General features: G+C 40.5%; 3 protein-coding genes across 5 annotated transcripts; 1 reads left to right on the forward strand and 2 right to left on the reverse strand.

The window, feature by feature from the left end:
- Positions 1-480: 480 nt before the first annotated feature.
- RB195_026071 (uncharacterized protein) lies at positions 481-19196 on the forward strand (the record flags this gene model as incomplete). Of its 3 annotated transcripts, none has more annotated exons than XM_064214470.1 (12): positions 481-694; positions 3884-4002; positions 4555-4710; positions 4774-4881; positions 8492-8617; positions 9535-9664; positions 9744-9814; positions 9876-9945; positions 10002-10072; positions 10151-10234; positions 11860-11934; positions 19188-19196. In XM_064214470.1, 12 exons carry the CDS (start codon positions 481-483, stop codon positions 19194-19196), a joined length of 1233 nt encoding a protein of 410 aa, XP_064070349.1. The 3 variants fall into 3 exon arrangements, with proteins under 3 accessions (XP_064070349.1, XP_064070350.1, XP_064070353.1); XM_064214468.1 differs by lacking the exon at positions 19188-19196 and adding an exon at positions 15240-15398; XM_064214469.1 differs by lacking the exons at positions 481-694; positions 3884-4002; positions 4555-4710; ... (6 more) ...; positions 10151-10234; positions 11860-11934 and adding exons at positions 16562-16755; positions 19054-19126.
- Positions 15615-15884, reverse strand: RB195_026072 (uncharacterized protein; the record flags this gene model as incomplete). Its single annotated transcript, XM_064214471.1, has 1 exon — positions 15615-15884. One exon carries the CDS (start codon positions 15882-15884, stop codon positions 15615-15617), a length of 270 nt encoding a protein of 89 aa, XP_064070351.1.
- Positions 16498-17357, reverse strand: RB195_026073 (uncharacterized protein; the record flags this gene model as incomplete). Its single annotated transcript, XM_064214472.1, has 3 exons — positions 16498-16864; positions 16965-17099; positions 17206-17357. 3 exons carry the CDS (start codon positions 17355-17357, stop codon positions 16498-16500), a joined length of 654 nt encoding a protein of 217 aa, XP_064070352.1.
- Positions 19197-20951: the final 1755 nt, after the last annotated feature.

A 20951-nucleotide genomic window follows, 5' to 3' on the forward strand; every position in this document is an offset into this window, starting at 1 on the left:
AACGAGTTGTTCACCTGGTCAGCTTACAAAAAAAGTTGCAAAATCTCTTGTTATGCTCTAGTGAAAAGAACTGCTCAAACCATTGCATTCTATCCGAAACCCTCGCAATGACACTACAAGTGTGAGGATTTTTCTGCCGCACTGATTTTTTTATCGTCATATTTCATCGTTCTCTTTGTGCTTCATTCCTGTACTTTTAAACCTTTTTAACATCCTTCGAAGAGACTCACTAGAAAAGCATAGTATTTCGTCTTTTCCTGCGTCAAAAGATACATTTAAAATGAGTGATTGTTTGAGAATCGTCTGTTTCATCGCAATTGTCGTATCGCTCGATTTCTTCGTTTCTTTGCTCTCTTCTCTTATCGTTTTTTTCCTTCTTTTAATTTTAGAAAAGCCATTAATTAACATAAATATAGATGTGATTCTGCTTTTATTTAACCATGACATCGTCTAATTTCAGATCTATAGCCACTCTCAAACATGGATGACGAAGGGAATTTGAGCAGTGCTGTTCCGACTTTCGAACAATGGATGGCATTTTACAATGATACTAAAGAATTTGAACGAAAAATTGGTATCATTATACCATCTATTTTTGCAATTATAATTGTGGTCGGAATAGTCGGGAATCTTCTGGTGGTGGTTGTGGCATTGAACAGAGCGATGAGGAACTCAACCAATACGCTCATCATCGGTATGTTTATAGGTATTTTTTCACAGTTTTTCACTAAGGCCGTCTATCTGCTACAGTATCATTTTTTGTGAGGAGGATGACAAATTGATGTCATGCCGGAAAGCACTTCTTTTCGTCACTACACCATGAAAATTAAATCAAATTGAGTTGAATGTAGCCGATTGTATCTTCTTTTTCTTGTGTGCAGCTTCGTAGTTTTGTATAGCGAAAAAATCTAAAGATGAAAAAGAAAAAGAAAAGAACAAGTAAAGAAAAAATTGAAAAAAGTTTTTTAATTGTTTCTAATTGCGAGAAATGACTTTCTGTCGAAGGAAGCGTGATTCAAAATAAGAGTGCTGGAGTAATTACTGAGGTTTTCTTTATTTTTTAAAATTTTTTAGTTATTCCTATTGGGAACAAGAATTTGTCAAGTGAAGTAGGACACTAATAACGTGTACATATCGTGCAAATCTCTTTCCTGCAATTTGTTTTGTTCAATTTAATTTTATTGTCGCCGCTGAGTTTCTTTGGCCATCAGCAATACAATCTGACCAAATTTTCTCTTCACATTTCAATCCTCCAAATGTTTTGCTTCTCTGGTCTACAAATCCTCAAATTGTCGTTTACTACCTCGATAAATAAATCGAGTTCTTTTCACAATTATAATCTTAAAATTCACTATCTCTCTCTGGAGAACTATTTATGCACTACATTCACTGTAGATATGAAGAATATATTAGCTGTGTAGTTGAATTTGGTTAAATACATTGTCCAATGCTTTTTTAAGGAGGAAACATATTTCACTCGGAAAAGTACCATTTCCGAACGTCATTTTCATACATATATTCGTCACATAATTTGAAGAAGAAATTGTTGCACTCATATTTTCGAATTATTCTCACCACATGCAGTTTCCGTTTAGTTAAACATCCGTTTTAAAAAAATATCTTTGTATGTGATAGCTGTCAAATTCAAATATCTCTGTCAGGAAATAGTTTCTATGAGGTGGATGCATGGTTGAGTGGGTAACACCTTATTAGGTTTCTACGTTCTGAGAATTTATACATGCTGAAATTTAGACGTGTAGAGGGTAGTGTGCGACATAATATTGATGAGGATCCGAGAAAATATTCTGTCAGGGCTCCGTTCTACTTTTTATGGCCGCTAAGTTATGTGTTAAAGTGGCTGTGTTAAAAATAACTTGTTTTGTATTACGCTGGATTCTGAGAATTGGAAATCCTAACGATGTTCGTGTTGAAGTATCGTCGAGAAAAAGTCGTATCAAAATAATGTCGCGATACGATTGTTTGATCGCGTGCCACGCTGAGATTCGCCTTCCATAAAATTAAGGTTTGGACTTCTGCCGATCAAACGAGATATCAGAACGAGGCCAACGGAGATTAATTGTGTTTATTTGTGGATGTCACACTGATTGGAAATGTATGTCAATAGAAGAAATTCTCAAGGAGCAACAATTCTAGCTGTTTTTCGAGGGGAAAACCACAATCAATCCAGATTTTTTGCTGGGATTTAAACCAGCATTCGCTGTCTATAGTGATTCATCACATTACTGGAGGAAAGGTTGTAAAATGATTAAGTAGAATTTCGGGATTCGTCGCACTCCGCAATTGCACATTTGCATCGCTTTCATTTGGAGCAATCGCTTACGAAATGAGGAGAAATTAAAAGTGTAGCAGGAATCCAGAATCCGAATCTGTCGGTTTTGCTGTCAAAGTATGAAAGTGTAGAAGGACTCCAAAATGAGGGAAATTTCTAGCGTGGCAGAAAATGTGATGCTTTCTCTGATTGTGCAAATATCAAACAACTATTCCGGCTAACTCTGTTTCTAACTCTTAAAATAACGCTCTATAAATTCTTAAAAATTCGTAGATTTTTTGCATCGTTGTTTGTTCTGTTACTCGTTTTTTCCTTCCTGAAACTAGCATCAGCCAATCCTTTTTGTGAAGTCGACTGTTTGAAAGTTGTATTCGTAAACAAAACATGTGTTTCACGAACACGCAGATGAATATTGGGAGAAACAATACTTTTTTGAAACTTTTTTTAAAGTAAAGTTGCTAGATAACGACTAGTATATTTGGATTTTCCTTCATCTCAGTTTTTCTAGAAGATATTATCACTAAACAACAACCGATCCAACAATGAGTGATCATCCTTGCCAAGAAAAAAAAATCTGATTAACATGCAAGCTATCGTATCCGAACATCCTGGGAATGAATGATGAGGGATCCACCATAGAACTATGTAGTGACTGAAAAAGAATGTGTTTAGTTCTAATTGTTGAATAATTTAGGAAAGTTTGTGGAAGTTTTTCAATTGATCGACGCTTCATGTCGGTAAAAAAAAATAAATACGCTGTAGTTATTCAGAGGAGCTTGAAACTATTATGTTCGGAATTTTAGCATAATTTCTAGTGCACGTTACAATTCTTTAGTAAGATTACTATTGGGGATTTTCTTCTACGATCCATAAATGAGACTTCTACAGACTTTCCAGGTAGCGAATGGACGACCGTAAAAGCTCAGGAATTCATTTTCTTCTTATATTAGCCAATGAAAATAGGTCAATAACTACTTTGTATGAGTTATTAATAAGCTTTTTTCATTTATTCCATTTATGAATTCATTCTATTCACTTACATCCTATGCAAATCTAGATGTAGGGGCTAGTTGAAAGGTTGTATAATTGTTTCTATCATATTTCTTCCCCTCATTTTTCGTAAGAAGCCTCATCTCGCCTCTACCAGAAAGAAAATTAAAGAATTAGCCTTATAATCCTAGCTAGAACAGGAAGTCTGTTTGCCATCATTATGTTATACCATGAACCATTATGTTTTCTTTTCTTTTTTTCTCCTTTTTTTTCTTTTCTTAGATCAAACTTTGTCTACTAGGCGACCAAAAAATGCAGATTCTAGGATCGGAAGCGTTCTTGAAATTGATCCGCTGAAGTACAAAAATAAAAATAATTGAAAGGGTAAAATTTCACTCTTTCGTTTAAAATTGATCACTTCCTATGCTTTAGCAATACCTGGAAACGCACAATGAAATTTGTTCCGGATCTTTTAAAGCGAACCTCTCTGGAGACAGCACTAAATTGGCCATTTGCCATGGGTTCATGGTATAATTGAGCTCTAGCTATGCACATATCCAATACATCGGATTTTGTTTTCTTCTTGAATTTTGATTCTTTCAGGCCTAGCAATTTCCGATCTGATGTTTTTACTGCTTTGCGTACCATTTACTGCGATAGACTACGCTCTACCGGTATGGATTTTTCCAGAGTGGACATGCAGTATGATTAATTTCTTCCAGGTAATTTTGCGCCCTTCTTGATCATTAGTGTGCTCTTCATTTCGTTAAAGAACGGAGGCAAAACGTGCTATACAGCCATGAAGCCATGATTCATTTACTGGAGAATTATCCTCGAATTTTATGCAAATATACCGAGAAACTTTGAGATAATGGTTGATACTGGCATTATCTAAAATTGAAATGATTCAAGCGTAGAGTAGCAGGAAGAAATACGTCTGGATGAAAAAAGAGAGATAAGCTGGTTCCTTTAACGTGTGTATAAATAATTTTAATTATCTTTATTGTCTTCTTCATTCTGTTTTCACGCAATAGTGGCTATGAAAATTTTCTGGAAGTACGCATGAACCACTTTCTGGAAGTACACCGTACAGAATTTTCACATATTTTAGACATCTTCAGTGCATAATTTTGAGAAAGGCATCGCTTTTGTCCATTCCTAAACAGTACTTATAACAAAAAAGATTTTCTCGTTTAAATGATGTTTCATACCATGGGTAGTATGGTAGCTTTCCTGAAGTTCTCCACAAACACCGTATTCGATTTGAATTACAGCACATCTCTGCATACTGCTCTGTTTGGACGTTGACATTGATGGCACTGGATCGGTACCTTGCTGTCGTGTATCCAGTCAACTCTTTAACACTACGATCTCCAAAAAATACTATTATAGCACTGGTTGTTGTCTATACAATCATTGTAGCAACTCAGGTATGGTCTCTTTCTGAAATTATTTGCATAAATTTCCAATTTCGTAAAAAAAAAACTCTTCAGATACCAGTTGGACTGATGCACGGTATCTACACCTACGATTTTATCGTTGAAGAACGATCCACATGTGCTATAGTGAGCATAGCTACAAACAATGCCACCCTTACTTTTGTAAGTTACTAACAGCCAAGGAAGTGTTTTTTTTTACTTTAAAGCTGTTTTCCATTGTAAAATCTTTTAAATGAGCTCCACTTTGTCAACATTACGGTAACAAAATGTCGTTTTTCACAAGGTTGAAAAATCCAAGCAATGATATTTTTTCTTTCCATCTCCAACTTACATTTATTCTATCGTTTTCAATATTTCTAAAATTTTTAAAAGCTACAATTTATGAGGAAAATGTTGTCGAGAGAAAGGAAAAGGTTACAAAAACAGAAATAAAACTACCTTTTGTTCTTATTGTTGTTTGAAACCTCATTTTTTATTTCCTCATAAACCAATTATTTTTTCGCATTCCATGTTTTCTGATAACGGCGCATAACCGGACAATTTTGAAAACATTTGGTCTGTTGTAGTGCCCTTTAATTGTTTATCTAACAGATGAAACATCGAGAGTTCTTGTTTACTTTTTGCGAAGTTCATTGTTTGAAGATGGGAACTAGTGGAGCAGGATTTCTTTGCGGACCATTTCTTTTAATCATAACGTGATTTTTTGGAGATCATGAAGTGGCAGGGAAAACTAATGGATAGTGATAATTTTAGGTAGTTGCCATGGAATTTTCAAATTTAGAATTTTTAAAGGTGCTAAAACAGGTCTCCATTCAGGAAAATCGTAATTTTTCGGGTTTTTTTCTCTGCCTCGGATAAAGGTTTTTTTTAAAGCTTAATGTCGCCCTACCTTCATTTTTCTCTCTTCGCTTTGCCACTGTTTATTGTGGATTCTTAAGACTAGGATATCACAAGTGGACGAATCACAAGAACTGTTGTAAAGATTTTGCCACAAAAGAGATCTTTCCTCGAATAGGGAATCCTAATTTTACGGAGTCATCTACGAGAGCTTGAAGATGCCTCGAGCAATCTTTTTTTACTCCTTAAGATGACGCGTATACGAGAAGGATCGGTTCATATTCGGATTGCTTCTTTTCTATTCGTATGTGCTTGAGCTCTAGTCACCAGGAATATACGGATTTAATATGAGGGAATCGAAGTCCGTCGCTTACTTTTGAATGCGTTTTGAGGACAAATGAAAAATTCTGGGAGGTTAATTTGCAGTTAAGCGTAGTTGTAAGAGCCTGTCAGCTGGCACTGACGCATGAAAGTGTCATTTTAAAAAATCCTTATGACAATGCTTACTTTGTAGATGATTTTCTATTATCGTTTAAGTACAAATATAGATTTTCTTCTGTAAATTAATTGTATAGTGTTGAAATAGTAGCAAAAAAATTTCCGAATCCTCTATTTTTTCCCTTGGTTAAGGGAGTTATGAAAAGACCGTACTATAAAAGAGCAAGGAAATCCATCCAGAGAAAAACCAGCTCCACAAACTGAAGCGCGTTATATATTTTAAGAGATCTGCTCCGATTTCTCCAATTTTGAACTGTATTCTGGAAAATATCGGATAGGAGAGGAGGAGAGGGGGGATGGGGGATAAAGTAATGAAGAGATGAAAGGAAAAGGACGAAAAGTTGAATTTTTAAGGTTTGCGCTGCTCTAGTTTACGAACGAAGTTCGTCTTTCCTAGATGTTAATGAAATGTTTCCGGAATATTCGTAGCCTGAAGATTCTGGCTGAAAGTTTACCACACCTACAAGTGTCCGCTTCTTCTACTGTCTGATTTATTTGTACTAAAATTGAATCTTAAGTGTATCCGGGAATAATGGAAAAAAACAAGAGGATAAACTCAACAGGATTGCGAATTTTGTTTGGATTTCGTTGATTGTCAACGATGAGCTCTCCAAAATTCACCTCCACTCATCTGTTTGTACATATTTAAGAGAGTCTTAAGTGCATTTTTTCTTAACATTCACAACGATTTGTGAATGAGGTGGTGACGTTTTCGCAGAAACCGAGAAAGAACTCATTGAAAATCCTCCTTTCATGGAATATTATTTGCGGCCGTACAGTACAAACTATTGAGTACACTCTAGTGACTCGTTTACCTCATAAATCAAAACTCATGTCAGTTAGTTCAACAATGAGAGATGAAAGGAGTATGTTGATTTCAATGGAATTTAAAAATAACGTAGCATCGGAAAAATCTCTAAAAGGTGATTTTCTCAAGATGTTTTTATTTCCTTTTTTGGCGGTGATGGAATGGTTCGTGTTCTAATCGAAATAAGTTTTTTTTAGTGCTTTATTTTCTTCGTTTTCTTTTTGTGCGTCAGCGGAATCACATAAAAATACTTCATCAGATTTAGTGTAACAAACAACGAGCTTATTCCTGTGCAGAAATACTTATCGTAGAAAACGTTTCAGTACGTGTGTTCTTATGCGTCGTGCCAAATTTGGTTTGTACTTTCTAGAGTGAAAGAGATAATCAAACTAATTAAACTGTTGTAATTTTCTTATTAGAAATTTTTGGGGTAAATTTAAAGTGATAAAAGGATAAGGTCGCTGGCGTCAGCTTGGGATGCGCCACCGCGTTCACTTAAATTCAGAATTGTTTGAGGTTTATGAACGTGTAATTGGACTATACAGTGACTTGCGCGGTCTAACCAATGTATCAAGCCAGTATTTTTGTCCTTTCAGACAATTTTGGGACCAATTTATCGTCTCAGATGGATGAAAGGTTTGGTTGAGGCCAGGGAGGCTTCAAACCGTTAACCGTGGTGCCACAACGGATGCGGATCTCTTACCAACCGCGCTACCCTTCCCAGGAAATTTAGCTGCTGAAACATTTGAAGAATTTCCTTCTTTCTATTCTATGGAAACCAGGCAGACGTAATACACTAAATTCGTCCTCACTCACCCTTTACTTTTGCAAATATTTTATATGCGTTGAAAATAGGAACTCTCGGAGCATTTAAAGCCATCACCCCACGAATCTGAGGTGGTACAGATTTCAGGTAGATTATTCGTATACGGGATGGTAGATTATGGAGGGATGGGTGATTCCGTCCATTTCTTGCTAATTAGCGTAAAAAACGGCCCGGAAGGTACGGCTCCAGGCGTTTTGGTTCACTATTTTCTACAGCGCGCCTGGCCAGCCCTGTGCACGCGCCACATCTTCCGGACCGTTTTTCACGGGAATTAGGAAGAAATGGACGGGATCACCCTCTTTTCCATAATCTACAATCCCTGATTAGAATACTCCACCTGAAATCTGCACCACTTCAGATTAGTGGGGGTGATGCGTTTGAGGATGCATGAGATATTGTGTCACGAATGGTTCCATATTTGTATCACACATCAGAGGTTGTAGAGTGCAGGAAGTCGTTAGCCAGAGAAGTAGCGGTCAATCCACATAGTATTTCACCATAAACGAAATTTTTCAGCGCTTTCTTAGAATCCGTCTTGTTATTGAGGAAACTCAATTTCGCTCTCATCTCTTGCTTTTTCTCATTCAGTAAATAAGGGGAGCAAGTCAAGCGTAGAACTTTTTCGAAAAGATCTCGTAAAAAATCACGGTGAAAAATAAACTTTTTCTAGTAAGTAAGTAAGTAAGTGTTACTACTACTAGTTACTAGATATACCTTTTTTTATATTTATTGAAAAATCAGTGCTTGTTGAACTATTGCAAGTGTAAATTCGTGTTCCGGGGGAACATGATTTTCAAGTTTAGGTGCGAACATACTTTATTACGTTCAATGTCTTCGGTTACATATTACCTCTTGGAATTTCGGTTGTGTTGTATTGGCGAATGTTAAGACGACTCTGGGACACACCACGACCTGGACAATCCAATACGGTTAGCGAATATTTCTATTAATCTACTATCTTCTTTTACTCCGCTCATTAGCTGTTAAAGAAGACCGCAGAGTACTTAGGCAAATGTGTCATTTTTTGTAGATTAGGATCGTTTTGTTTTGATCGTTAGGATACGGAGTCCAGCACGTTTTCTGTGCTTCCTACAAGTTTACACTGCAATTTTACGTCCGTAATCCCTTCCTTCTTTGATTTTTCAGTGTGAAATCTATCAATTTAAAGCAAGTAGACACGAAGTAGATTCTATTTTGAGTCGCTTCTTCAAAAGATGAAGCGTAAAGTGTGTGGCGTTGATCAATCCCTATCGGGATGCGTCGACTTCAATTCAGAGTCCTTTGAGGCTTAGGGACAAGTGTCCAGCTTTACAGTGAGTTGCGGACGCAAGCCAATTTGTCATGTCACCGTTTTTTCCTCACATCGTTACCAAGAAAATTTACATTTCTCAAAAAAAAAAATACTGTAAGGCCGGAGAGCACATAATATAACGTGTTTGTCGTTTTTATCTTCACAGAAAAGTCTGGCGCTATCGATCCATCAGGGTTTATTTGGCACTAGCGCGGTTTTGAACCATCGATCGATCGTATAGCCACGGCTGAACCTCTTACCAACTGCGCTATAGCGCCCTGCAACGGTCCTCTCTTTAGGTGCATCAGGGAGATAAGGCTAATTACGAAGTTAGAAACTAGTTTTCAAGATAAATCATTGGCATTTTTTGTGTGAAGGGTGCTGGTTGAGTTCTCTCATAGGTCTCTCTACCTCTAATCGCGTTAACTCCTCTAAGTTCTTTAGTTGCGCTTTTTGCTAGGATTGAACTGGTTCGGATACAACACATTGGCCCTTAATACGATAATACTGTCCGTGAAGAATAGAGGGAAATTCTTTAAAAACTCTGGAATTCAGATGAACGGTTCAATACGATCGCGGCCCGAAACAAGAAAGGCCAAACGAAAAGTTACTCGACTCGTCCTTTGCGTTCTTGTGATATGGGCTGTTTGCTGGTTGCCTTTAAACGTGTGTTTCTTCGTTTCTGGTGGGTTTCTGGATCTTAACCTATCACCGTTCCATCCTGAAGGCTTACATCTGACAAAGTGAAAAACTTCACATTTCAGGTCTTTCCTATCCGGAAACGTTAGTTATGAAGGGTGGTGTTATAATGGTCATTGTTCAGATAGCTAGTCAGGTAAAGTTATATATAAAATGGTACTTCTCCAAATTTCTTTCTGGACCTATAAACTTTCCAGGTCTTAGCATATACTAATTCTTGCCTGAATCCGATTCTTTATGCGTTGATGTCGGAAAACTTTAGAAAAGGTAAACTGTGATCACTTTTCATTTGGAACATATCATTAACTACACGTACACTTCAGGATTTATCCGGGTAATATGCACTATTGGGAGAAAGCTGTCAATGAACACGTGTTGTTTAGAAGACGACAAGGTAGATACTTCAAAAGACATTCATACTATATAGATACAAATTTAGATAGTTTTATAAGTTCATCCATCAATCGTTCAGCAAATGCGATTAGAATTCACCACATGTAACAACACGACAGTGACGACTTCAATCCGACGATTTCAAACGCCTGGAAAAGGAAAGGTAGGCAATGGATTTTAAAATCAGAAACCTACGATGAGGATCGGTGAACAGATCAGCCATTGTTTAAAATCCTTTCCATTTCTGAGTGAATTTCTGAGAAGATCATGCTTCCGTATCGGGGTGCTGGATCGAAAATGCAGATTTTCCATGTTCTGCGTGAAAACGATCGAGCTGAAAATGTGGGGGACTAGTCCATTTTTACTGTAATATCACATAGGTGTAATCCTAAATGAACCACCGTGTAAATAATTTTAACTTCTGGTGAATTTCATGCCAAAAATTCGGATTTACTTAAAGACATCACCCCACGAATCTGGGGTGGTACGAGTTTCAGGTGGGTTATGCCTATACGGGGTCGTAGATTGTGAGGAATAGAGTGATTCCGTCAATTTTTTTCTGAATGCCGTAAAAAAAAACGGTCCTGAAAATGCAGTGCGTGCACAACGCTGGCGCGCTCTAATAGAACTCGTTGGAGAAAATAGCGAACCCCGAACGCTCGAACAGCATTTTCCGGGCCTTTTTTTTACGGGGATCAGGAAGAAATGAGAGGGAACCCACCCGTTTCTGCAATCTACGTTCCCGTATGGTCTTTGACCATAGGAAATCCATATCACATCAGATTCGCGCGGTAATGCCTTCAAACCCTAAATGTACAATCCTCATTTTTGTTTTTAAGAGCAAACTGTGATGAGAGTGATGAGAATGAGGAAGATCACTTATGCTTCTACATAAACTACAGCATCGATTAGTGGTTTTGATTTTTTAACTCATCCCGATCGATTCTTCGAATAAAACATGTGAGAGTATATTTGATAAATTGTTCTCCTTACGGTAAAGTTTTGAAATGTGCATGTTAAGCTGAGCGCACCATATTGTTAGAAACGATACGAAACGAATGAGTTCCATCGTGGTATATTATAGTGCTCAATATATTCTCAGTTGTTTTTTTCTCACTATCCTCCAAAGTTCTTATCCAAGAGATTTTAAGAAGATTCTAAGGAAATTCTCAAAAAACAAGTTTTCAGAACAGTCGAAGGAATATGTAGTCATTTTACAATTCATCCAGCACTACAACACCGACACGAATTCGAGAGCTGAACTCACTAAGCACATCTATCAAAGTTCCTCGTACTCTAAAAAAAATATGAATGAATCCATGAAGATGTTCTTCATCAGGGATTTAAGTTCTTCATGAAATTCGGAGGGTCCAAAGCGTCCCGAGAAGAGGAGAATACATGGATCAGAAATCAATAATATCTCCCTATCTGTGATGATGATTTTCAACATGGTGACGGGACGTCTTTCAGTGTGTAGTGAATGTAAAAGATTATTTGTGATCTCTCAAAGGTGGGCAGGGGTGCTCGTGGTCAGCGCAGTGATCGTCTCGAATGTTCCAAGGACGCCTCCACTAGGTGACATCGATCAGCCTCGACTCGCACTCAGATTTTTCTTTTCCAAAATCTGCTTGAAATCGCTGAAGTTTTTGTTGTTTTTTTTTCTGAAATTCATAACTAGTGGATCTGATAATTTTTGATAAATGTGACTTGCTCGTGGAGACCCGTAATGTTTCTGCATTTCAGTGGTGTAATTTTTTCTAGCGAAATAAAAGTGATGCTTTTTTTCAGGGATTCAGTGAACGATCATTACTGCTCCGAGATCGTGCTGACTCTAAACAGAAGAAAGCGTTTGAAATGGCACAGGTGAGTTAAATCTGAACAATATATGGTATATCTGCGTATCCTTAGAATTTTATCTTCGTTTTATTTCGTTCTGTACGCGTGCACCTACGACTTCTCTTGAAATGCTTCGTTAGTTTCGGTAAAAAATCCTCAAAAATGAGGTTGGTCCCGTCTTCTACAAGCATTTCTTTAAATTGTTTTGTGAGGACGTGACGCTTACTTTTTCCATTTATTTTTTGGATTATAAATTGAACTTCAACATTCTTTGAAGAGCCACCTGCTTATCAGGTCCTTTTCTTCGAAATATCTATTTCTCTGAAACTAAGAGTGAGATCCAAATTTTTGAGTTAATATGCAAAGGAACGTTGTTATCATGCCGGAGTCATTAAGTGAAGTGTTTGTAATGCGAAAGGTTTTAAAACACAATTATAACAAAGTTACATTACGGGTACCCAGTAGAAAAAGGGAACAAATGCAGTAAAGATGAAACCTTTCAAAAAAATATTCGACTATTCAAATATGTCAGAAGAATGGATCCTCCGGATTTCCAAACGAGGAGATGTTTTCCTTTCCAAGTGAATAATCGGATGGTATGCTGACATCTCATAATGGTCGTGATTAGGCTAAGGAGTGAACAAACCATAAACAGTAATGTGGGGGGGGGGGGGGGTGTATCAAAAATAAATCCCATATTTCTGGTTGCAATAAAAATTAAACACAGCAAGACGTATGAAGAATCACAGAAAAGGCTGGAACACGAGCTTGTGCGTCACCTTTGAGGCTAACGTAGAAACCTTTTTGTGTCGCAGTCATAGGCTCAATGATCTTGTAAAACGTTTTTACAAAGATAAAATTATTCCCATCTAAACCCATTATGAGGCAGTTTGGGAATGACAAGAGCCTTTACCAGTGTGTTTCTCCTCAAGCGGAGCGTTATCGACCGAAATAAGTGAATTATTTCCGTTGCACTCCATAGTAAAGAAATAAATAGACGGATTTTGAAAATAAACACCGCAGCCAACATGCATATTTTGCACAGACGTAAAGCATGTAGATAAAATCCGAGGCTCTCCAGAAGCTTACTGGACACCATCATAATTAGATTGCTGTGTTTGCCAGAAATAGATGCGAGAGAACTCTCGAAAAAAAACTAGAGTTAAAACTTGTTTAAAGCGTCATTCAAGGACCCATTTTATGTTTCCATGCACGACTTTCGACAAACCTCGGCATGTTGGTGTTTCAATAATTGATTTCTTTAATTGAGCCGGACACGAGGTTGTTACAATCCTTTGTTCCTGGCTAACGTTTCGGCAATATCGCCTTCTTCAGAGTCTGAAAGGGTGAGATCGAACGTGATTAATCTGACCAAACGTTTGTTCTGCTCAACAAAGAAAGTCCTACTTCTACTGTTGGGCCTCACTCCTACCAATAGAAGAGAACATCGTACCTCAGAATCAGCTGACTATTGTGCCACTGCTAGATACCTGTTGTGAGGTGACTAGCGCAATCAAATATCAGCCTTGAAGGCATCACCCCAAGAATCTGGGGTGGTGCGGATTCAGGTTGAGAGTTCCTATACGGGGTCGTAGATTATGAAGAGCAGGGCGATTTCGTCCATTTCTTCCTAATTGCCGTAAATAACGGCCCGGAAAATGCGGTACGTGCACAAGGCTGGCGCGCTCCAATCCAACTCGTTGTAGAAAATAGCGCGCCGGAACGCTCGAAACCGTATCTCCCGGGTCATTTTTATGGTAATTAGGAAGAAATAGACGAAATCACCCTTCTCTCCATGCCTACGACTCCGTGTAGGCATGTCCCACCTGATATCCGCATCACCCTAGATTCGTGGGGTGATGCCTTTAAATAGGGCACGAGTTCCCGCGTGACGTAGAAGCATTCCTCTTTGCGATTCATCTTTGGGCCCATGGAGTGGATTCAAAAAGTCTACAGAGCCTTGCGCGCCGAAATCGTGATCTTAACTTCAAAATCTTCTTCGTTATGACGCCGCACCCTATGACCACCTAATGCACCTAATGTGGAGTCACATTTTGTGTTCGGCTAGAAATACGAATAGCTTCCGTTAAAAATGCAGTTCTTACTCTAACTGCTGCTTTTCCACCAGAACAAGAGTGATTTAAAATAACTGAATATATTAAGTGTAAAGTTAAAAGTAAGGAAGACAGATAAAGTCACCCGCGTATCAATCCGCTGGGGATGTGTCATGGTGTTCTTCAATTCAGAATCGTTTGAGGTAAACGATCACGTAACTAGCCTGTACAATGACTGGCGGGGCCAGTCGATGTATCAAGTCAGCGTTTTTATCCTCCCAGAGAAGTCTGGTGCCACTCTATCAAACCCGGATGGATGAAAAGTTTGGTTGGCGTTAGGATGGGGTCAGACTTCAGATTAATTATGCTGCATCCACTGAATCGCCTGTAGACTGTGCTACACTGCCTCGGCACCTTGATATGCATGAGAATTGTGATAGTGTTGCATTGTGGAACTCCTCTTTTATATCTGATAGCTTCTTAAAACTTGGCCCGTAGTAAAGCCTTCACAAAGCCAGCTCAACTCCCCGGCCATACGGTTGTATCAACGCTTTTAATGTGGGGTAGTCCCACCTCAATCCGAACCATTAACTCTAACACACGGAATAATGTGTGGAGGCAGTGAGAGCAAAATAAGCGTTTCTAGATGAATTGTTTTGTTGTCCCATATCACACGTTTTCCAACGTAGTATGGTCGGATCAAAACTGCATGAAACACGGTGCAGTCTGTAAAGCGATTGTACTCGAGGCGGCAAGGTCGAGACTGCGGTTGGAATCGAAGCGGAACCACCGCGAACTGCAGCAATGGACGGTTGTAGTAACGGTCCTCACTCGATCCTAACCGCGCAAGCAATTACTCAACCGCTTCATTTCGTTCTGGTTCTCCTATATATTTTTGTTAATGTCGACGTTATAGGCGTCGAAATAAGGTAAACTGTATGGAAGCGAGTTCATTCCCGACGGCGATCGAATAGACGGCCTTTCTTTCTTTTCTGTTAATTTCTCATTTTTCTTTCTTCGCTGTATTGTCTTCTCGTAATTCTGCGTTCTATTGCTGGGCAATTATGTAATGAGTCGCTTGACCGAAGGAACTCCCATTAAGATATTAAGCTGTCTTTATTGAGTGATAAGTTTAGCTGAACAGAAATCACCGCACAATAAGCACCTCCAAGGAATGTACTCATTTTCGTAATTTTACACCACTTCATAAAGATTTAATAGTTTTCTCAATCAAGAAGTTATTGACTTTTATCGGGTGCTGCTTAATTACTTACTTAGATGCTTAGATGGCCCGTCTTCACTGGACGTGCGGGCCCCAGCATCTCTTCCACTCGTTTCGTTCCCTCACCATTGTCATCCAAGATGTTCTCAAGTTTCGTGAGTGACGTTGTCCTTGAGCCGTATCCAGCTGAGCTCTCAGCTAGTCCATCCGTGTAGCGAACACGTCACCCTATCTCGTTGGCGGTCTCCCTCGAGGGCGTTTAGCATCTCTTGGGATCCACTCTAGCGTTTTTTTGGTTCATCTATCGTCGATGTGACCGGCCCATCTATGTTTTACTTTCGATATATATTCCGCTGGGTCGCGAAGACGGGACATTCCTCTTAAGTCGGAGCTGCGAAGACTGGCTAGGTGTGGTGTGCGCCGGTTAAACTTCAGAAGACATCTCTCAAGGGCTCTGTGGGTAGTAAGCAGCTTCCTAGACGTGGCAGCGGTGTCTCGAGATGAGCACGAAGATCTTGGTCTGTCAGTTGGTCAGTAGCTTCCCTAACGGCCGCGAATGCTGCTCTCATTCTTCTATTCAGTTCTTTCTTCATGTCGTTTTCCATGTTCATAGAACGTCCGAAGTATACGTATGACGAAGTTTCCACGAATTGGGAGCCTTCAAGTTGTACTCCTCCGTCCTCGTAGTAGACGTTCTTCATGAACTGTGTCTTCTTTCTGTTTATTCGCAGTCCTATTCTCTTCCCTGCTTAATTCAATTCGTTGAGCATCGTTTCTGCTTCATTGGGACTGCTCGAAAAGAGAACGATGTCGCCCACAAAACGTATGTCCCTCTCTTCCAGGAAAGTGGTTTCATTATCCATTGAAATGCAGCCGTGAACAGCTTCGGCGATATAGCATGCTTGTCGTACCCCCTTATCAATGGGTATGATGAGGGAGCGGTGGAACAGCTGTATCTTAGTGGTGCATCGACCGTAGCAATTGGCTAATGTCCTCACATACGAAGCGTCCACACCTCGATGAATCAGCGTTGACATTATTGCATTCGTTTCTACGCTATTAAAAGCTTCCTCATGATCAACGAGGGTTAGAACAAGGGGCAGACGGTATTCCCGGCAAACTTCTGTGACCCTCGACGCGGTCTGGATTAGATACTTGCAGCTGAGCCCCTGAGGGAATTCAGCTTGTTCTTGAGGATACACTTCATCCAACGTCCTAGGTATGCGCGTGAGGATGATCTTGGTGAATACTTTGTACAACACGCTCAGCAAGCATATCGGACGGTAGTTCCGAAAGTTCTCTCAGTCACCTTTCTTATGGATAGGAACGGTTCGCGAGGTCTTTCACTGGTCTGGGATCCTTTCTTTCTGAAGGTAGGATGTTATGTGCGCTGCTAACATTTAGTGGATGGCCACAAGCCCGAAGAAAGTCTGCTGATATGAAATCAGGTCCGGACGCTGTGCCAGGTTTCATGCTCTTGATAGCGACTCGTACTTTCGAAGGGAGAATCCGTGGTGGAGATTTACCAGTAGGGATGATCGGACTTGACATAGGAGTTGATGAACGAAAAAGGTTCGAGTAGAACCTTTCCGTAATGATTTCTATCTCACGACGAGAAGACGTGCGAGTTTCGTCTTCGCTCAGCAAGGCTGGTAGCGGAATATTATATTCGCGGGGATTTCTGAGGCACTTGTTTAGACTAGTTCTTTTTTGTGCTGCTTCTAGAATCTTCTTCTTCTTTTATGTCAAAAGATCTCCTGCAGCTAGTGTTTGCTACTGACCGCCCAATGTGCGATGCACTCGGATCAAGCCTCAAAGCCCTTCTTCTTTCCAACAATTCCCAGGTGGTCTTTGAAATTCGATCCAAGTTTGTCGTGTGCGGCTTCGAGGCAGGCTCAGCGCAGGCTCGTAATCCTCTGAACGGCATCTCGTAGCCAGTCCTCCTCGATGTGCCAGTCACCTTGGGACAGGGAGTCCTTGTGTACGCAGTCGTCGTAGAAGACTTCTTTTCCCTTTCGTTACCTATAGCAGATGTTCTCTTCCATCGTGTGGCTAAGTCGTATTTTCGCACGAAGGAGACGGCGATCAGAACCACTACAAAAGGATGGTACTGTCAAGTAGACACCATCTCTGGTTGATGAGTATGTGGTCGATCCCCGCACGAGTCGCGCCATTGGGCGATTCCCATGTCCACCGACGATGATCTTTCTTCATGAAAAGAGAGTTCCCATGAAAAACGTGTGCGGCGGAGAACAGCCCGGCGAGACGATTGCCATTTTCATTCCGGTCCCCTAGTCCAAATCTTCCGATCCTGAATTCCTCTTCTGTGGCCGTTCCTAGTTTTGCGTAGAAGTCCCCGAGAACGACTTTGTAGAAGGACTTCTCGTTGTGAATTACTTCCTCCGGCTCCTCGTAAAACGCGTCCAATTTGGATTCTTCAGCTGCTAATGTTGGTGAGTAGCAGTTGATGATACTGATGGGTTTTTGGCACAGAGGAAGGAGCCGAAGAATGGCCAGATCAGGTGACAGGATTTCGTGAGAATCGACAAGATGGACGACAGATTGGTGCACAAAAAAAACTAACACCGCCTACATTTCGCGACAGGATCTTCTCTCTACGAATGACGAGTATACCGTCATTGATCTGTTGTACGTCGCTCCTTCTGCACTTGGTCTCCTGGTGAGAAATCAAGTGAAATTTGATACGCTCTGCATCTCCGAGGAGGGCATGCAGATCAGCGTCTGTGGACACTGTTCTCGCGTTGTAAGTACGCAGTCTGAGACAGTCTCCATGACGAGTCGTGTGTGTGTCGCCTTAGTCCAGAATCAATGACGTCCTGAGCAACCTGAGATTTGATCGCCTCTCACCGGACGCCATGCCATCCGACGTCTGAGACGGCAGGGCTCAGTGTGCAGGGTACTGAGTCAATGAATATGCTGGAGTGGCAGAAAGACTCTTCTCCATACTGAGCAGCCGTACTGCCATACTGCCACGGCGAGCTTAGCTTTCACCACATCGTCGCCCAACCTATATGGATCACGGAGCCACCTTGCGACATTTTGCCAAGACGGTGGTGAATCTTAACAGTGATTTACTCTCAGCTAGGCTTCCGATTCCGAGAAGTCGGCATGTCGGATGTGTCGAACTCCTTCTCAGCTTGGAAGACCCTGCCAGAGGACGAACCTCCGCTGTGCATCGCAGTTCGACGCCCAGAGTCACCTCCACGCCACTATGAGGCGGTAAACCGTTGTGAAGGTTTACCGGAGGTGCGACTAGTTTCTACTCTCCTAAGTATTTCCAAGCTAGTTTCTTGCAAAATTTTGCAATTTTGGTGTAAACAAATCTTATCTACGGCAGTTTTGACACATTTTTTGATTGGGCGGAAAAGTGAGAAAATGAGCGGATCGATTTGCCACGCCTCAAACCTTAAAGGCATCAACCCACGAATCTGAGGTGGTACGGATTTCAGGTGGAGTAATCGTATACGGGATCGTAGATTATGGAGAGGGGTGATTCCATCAATTTTTCCCTGTATCAGTGGAAACGGACAACCCGGACCGCTCTCTCTTACGATGTCCTCAATCGCAGTGCGTCACTCTTGTGCCGCCCCCGCCTGCGATTCGTTCGAATGGGTTTTCGACGAATTGAAGGCGGGGGGAGTGGGTTGGGCGGAGCGCAAACGTTGCGCACTCAACATAAGCCGTCGTGAGAAGCAGCATTCTGGGGTCATCCGTTTCCACTGTTACAGCAGGGAGAAATGGACGGAATCACCCCCTCCCCCCATAATCTACGATCCCGTATACGAATACTCCACCTGAAATCCTTACCACTTCAGATTCGTGGAGTAATGCCTTTAGTTAGACTTCCAGCACACTTCGAGAAACCAATTGCCAGGAGGGATTCCTACGCGTCCAAGTATTTTTGTACTGGATTGAGGCCAAAGTAGCTTGAAGTTCTATATTTCCCGTGCAAAAGATGTGTTCGTTATAAGAAGTTGGTTTAGGTGACGTAATTCAGCTTGGCAATAATTATGTGCGTTTGGATGGTAAATGGTGGCACCCTATGGCAGGAATACGATAGATAAGGTGAAAAACATTTTTCATGAGATAAAAAAGACGCATCGATTCATAAGGTAGGAGGATAGCCAGTGAAAAAAGAAAGAAAAGGAATCATGAGGGATTAGATGATGACAGATTAAGAAAAATCATGTTTTTTCCGCCTACCAATATCTAGTAATTCACTAAATTTCGACAGAGTACGGAACGGCTTTTATTTTTCTCCCTGTAGAGAACAAATTTCGTTATTTCATGGAAAAACTTGCTTTCAGTTACTTCTTCTTCATTGTCATGTATAAGAAAGTTTTAAACAGAGCAATATTTCCGCTAAGGTCTATTTTTTTCCTATTTCAAGAACACTGCAACTTTTGTGGAGCTCTGATAGGATGACTTTTTTGGTGGGTATTTCCGCAACTAGAAAATGACATAAGAGAAGAGAAGAATAAGACAAACGTGTTTTTTTTTGGGTGGATCTTAATTTGATCGTTTATTTAAATCATAGTAGTGTTAAAAGCTTTGCTCAGCCTTATTGAGAAAACAAAGGTTTTATACCTGATCAAGATGTATGTCTATCCAAGGCCAAGTCTCTATGTAAGAGACACCGCTTTTATGTGTCCTCCGATGACCACTAATGCCGTGAGCGAGAGATAACGTTTTTACTCATCACTATCAAAGTTATATAGTTTGTAGTTCTTAGTTCTTTCCGTTTTCTTCTGTTTTCTCTAGGCAGAGCATCACTACTTGTTAGATACTCCGCTGGCCCGTATTCACTGATCGTGCCGTCCCCAGCATCCTTTCCTTTCGTTGCATCAATTCGCAATTATCATACAAGATGTTCATATGTTTTGTAGCTGACACTGACAATGTCCTTGAGCCGTATCTAAATGAATTGTTGGCTTGTCCCTTTGTGTTGCCAGCATACTAGCATTTCTCGTTGGTGGTCTTCCTCGAGGGCGCTTACCATCTATTGCGATCCAGCCTAAAATTCTTTTAGTACATTTATTGTCCAGTCTTCACAACATAAATGGCCAAGGAACAGATCAGGAACTTCCGAGTCAAACAGATGGGCGCGAAAATCTTGTTGCTGGCAGTTGGTACGTAGTTTTCTGACGGTGCGAATGCTGCCCACCCACTTCCACACGTTCTATTCGGTTTCGAGATACACGAATGATGGAGTTTCCTTTAGCTGGAACCCTTCAAGTTATGCTACTCGCTGTAGAAGTTCTCCAAGTGCTGCGTCTTCTCTTCGTTTGATCGCAGTTCTACTCTCTTGCCTGCGTCACTTCAATCCTTGAGCATCGTTATGCTTAACCGGCACATCTTGAAAACAGAAATGTGTCGTCCGATAAACGAAAGTCTGAAAGGTATCTTACATCCACACATGTAACCCTTTCTTCCCGAGCAGGGTATATCGTTATCCACTCTAATGCAGGCTTGTATAGCTTTGGCCTGATAGCTTAGCCTTGTCGCACCTCCCTTCCACTGGGTATAGTGTGCTGTAAGAGATGTGTCGTGGTGGTAGCATTCTCACGGTGGGCGAGTGCTCTTCGAAACGGTCAGGATGCGGTTAATGAAGCTCAACTCTAGAAATTTAACCTGTGTTTGAGACTACGCGTCATCATTTGCCCTTGATAAGCACTTGATCTTCGTGAACACTTTGTACAAGACGCTTTGCAAGCATATCAAGCGGTAGTTCCGAGGGTTCTCCAGGT

The sequence above is a fragment of the Necator americanus genome, chromosome X, assembly GCF_031761385.1.
Source record: "Necator americanus strain Aroian chromosome X, whole genome shotgun sequence".
NCBI lineage: Eukaryota > Metazoa > Nematoda > Chromadorea > Rhabditida > Ancylostomatidae > Necator > Necator americanus.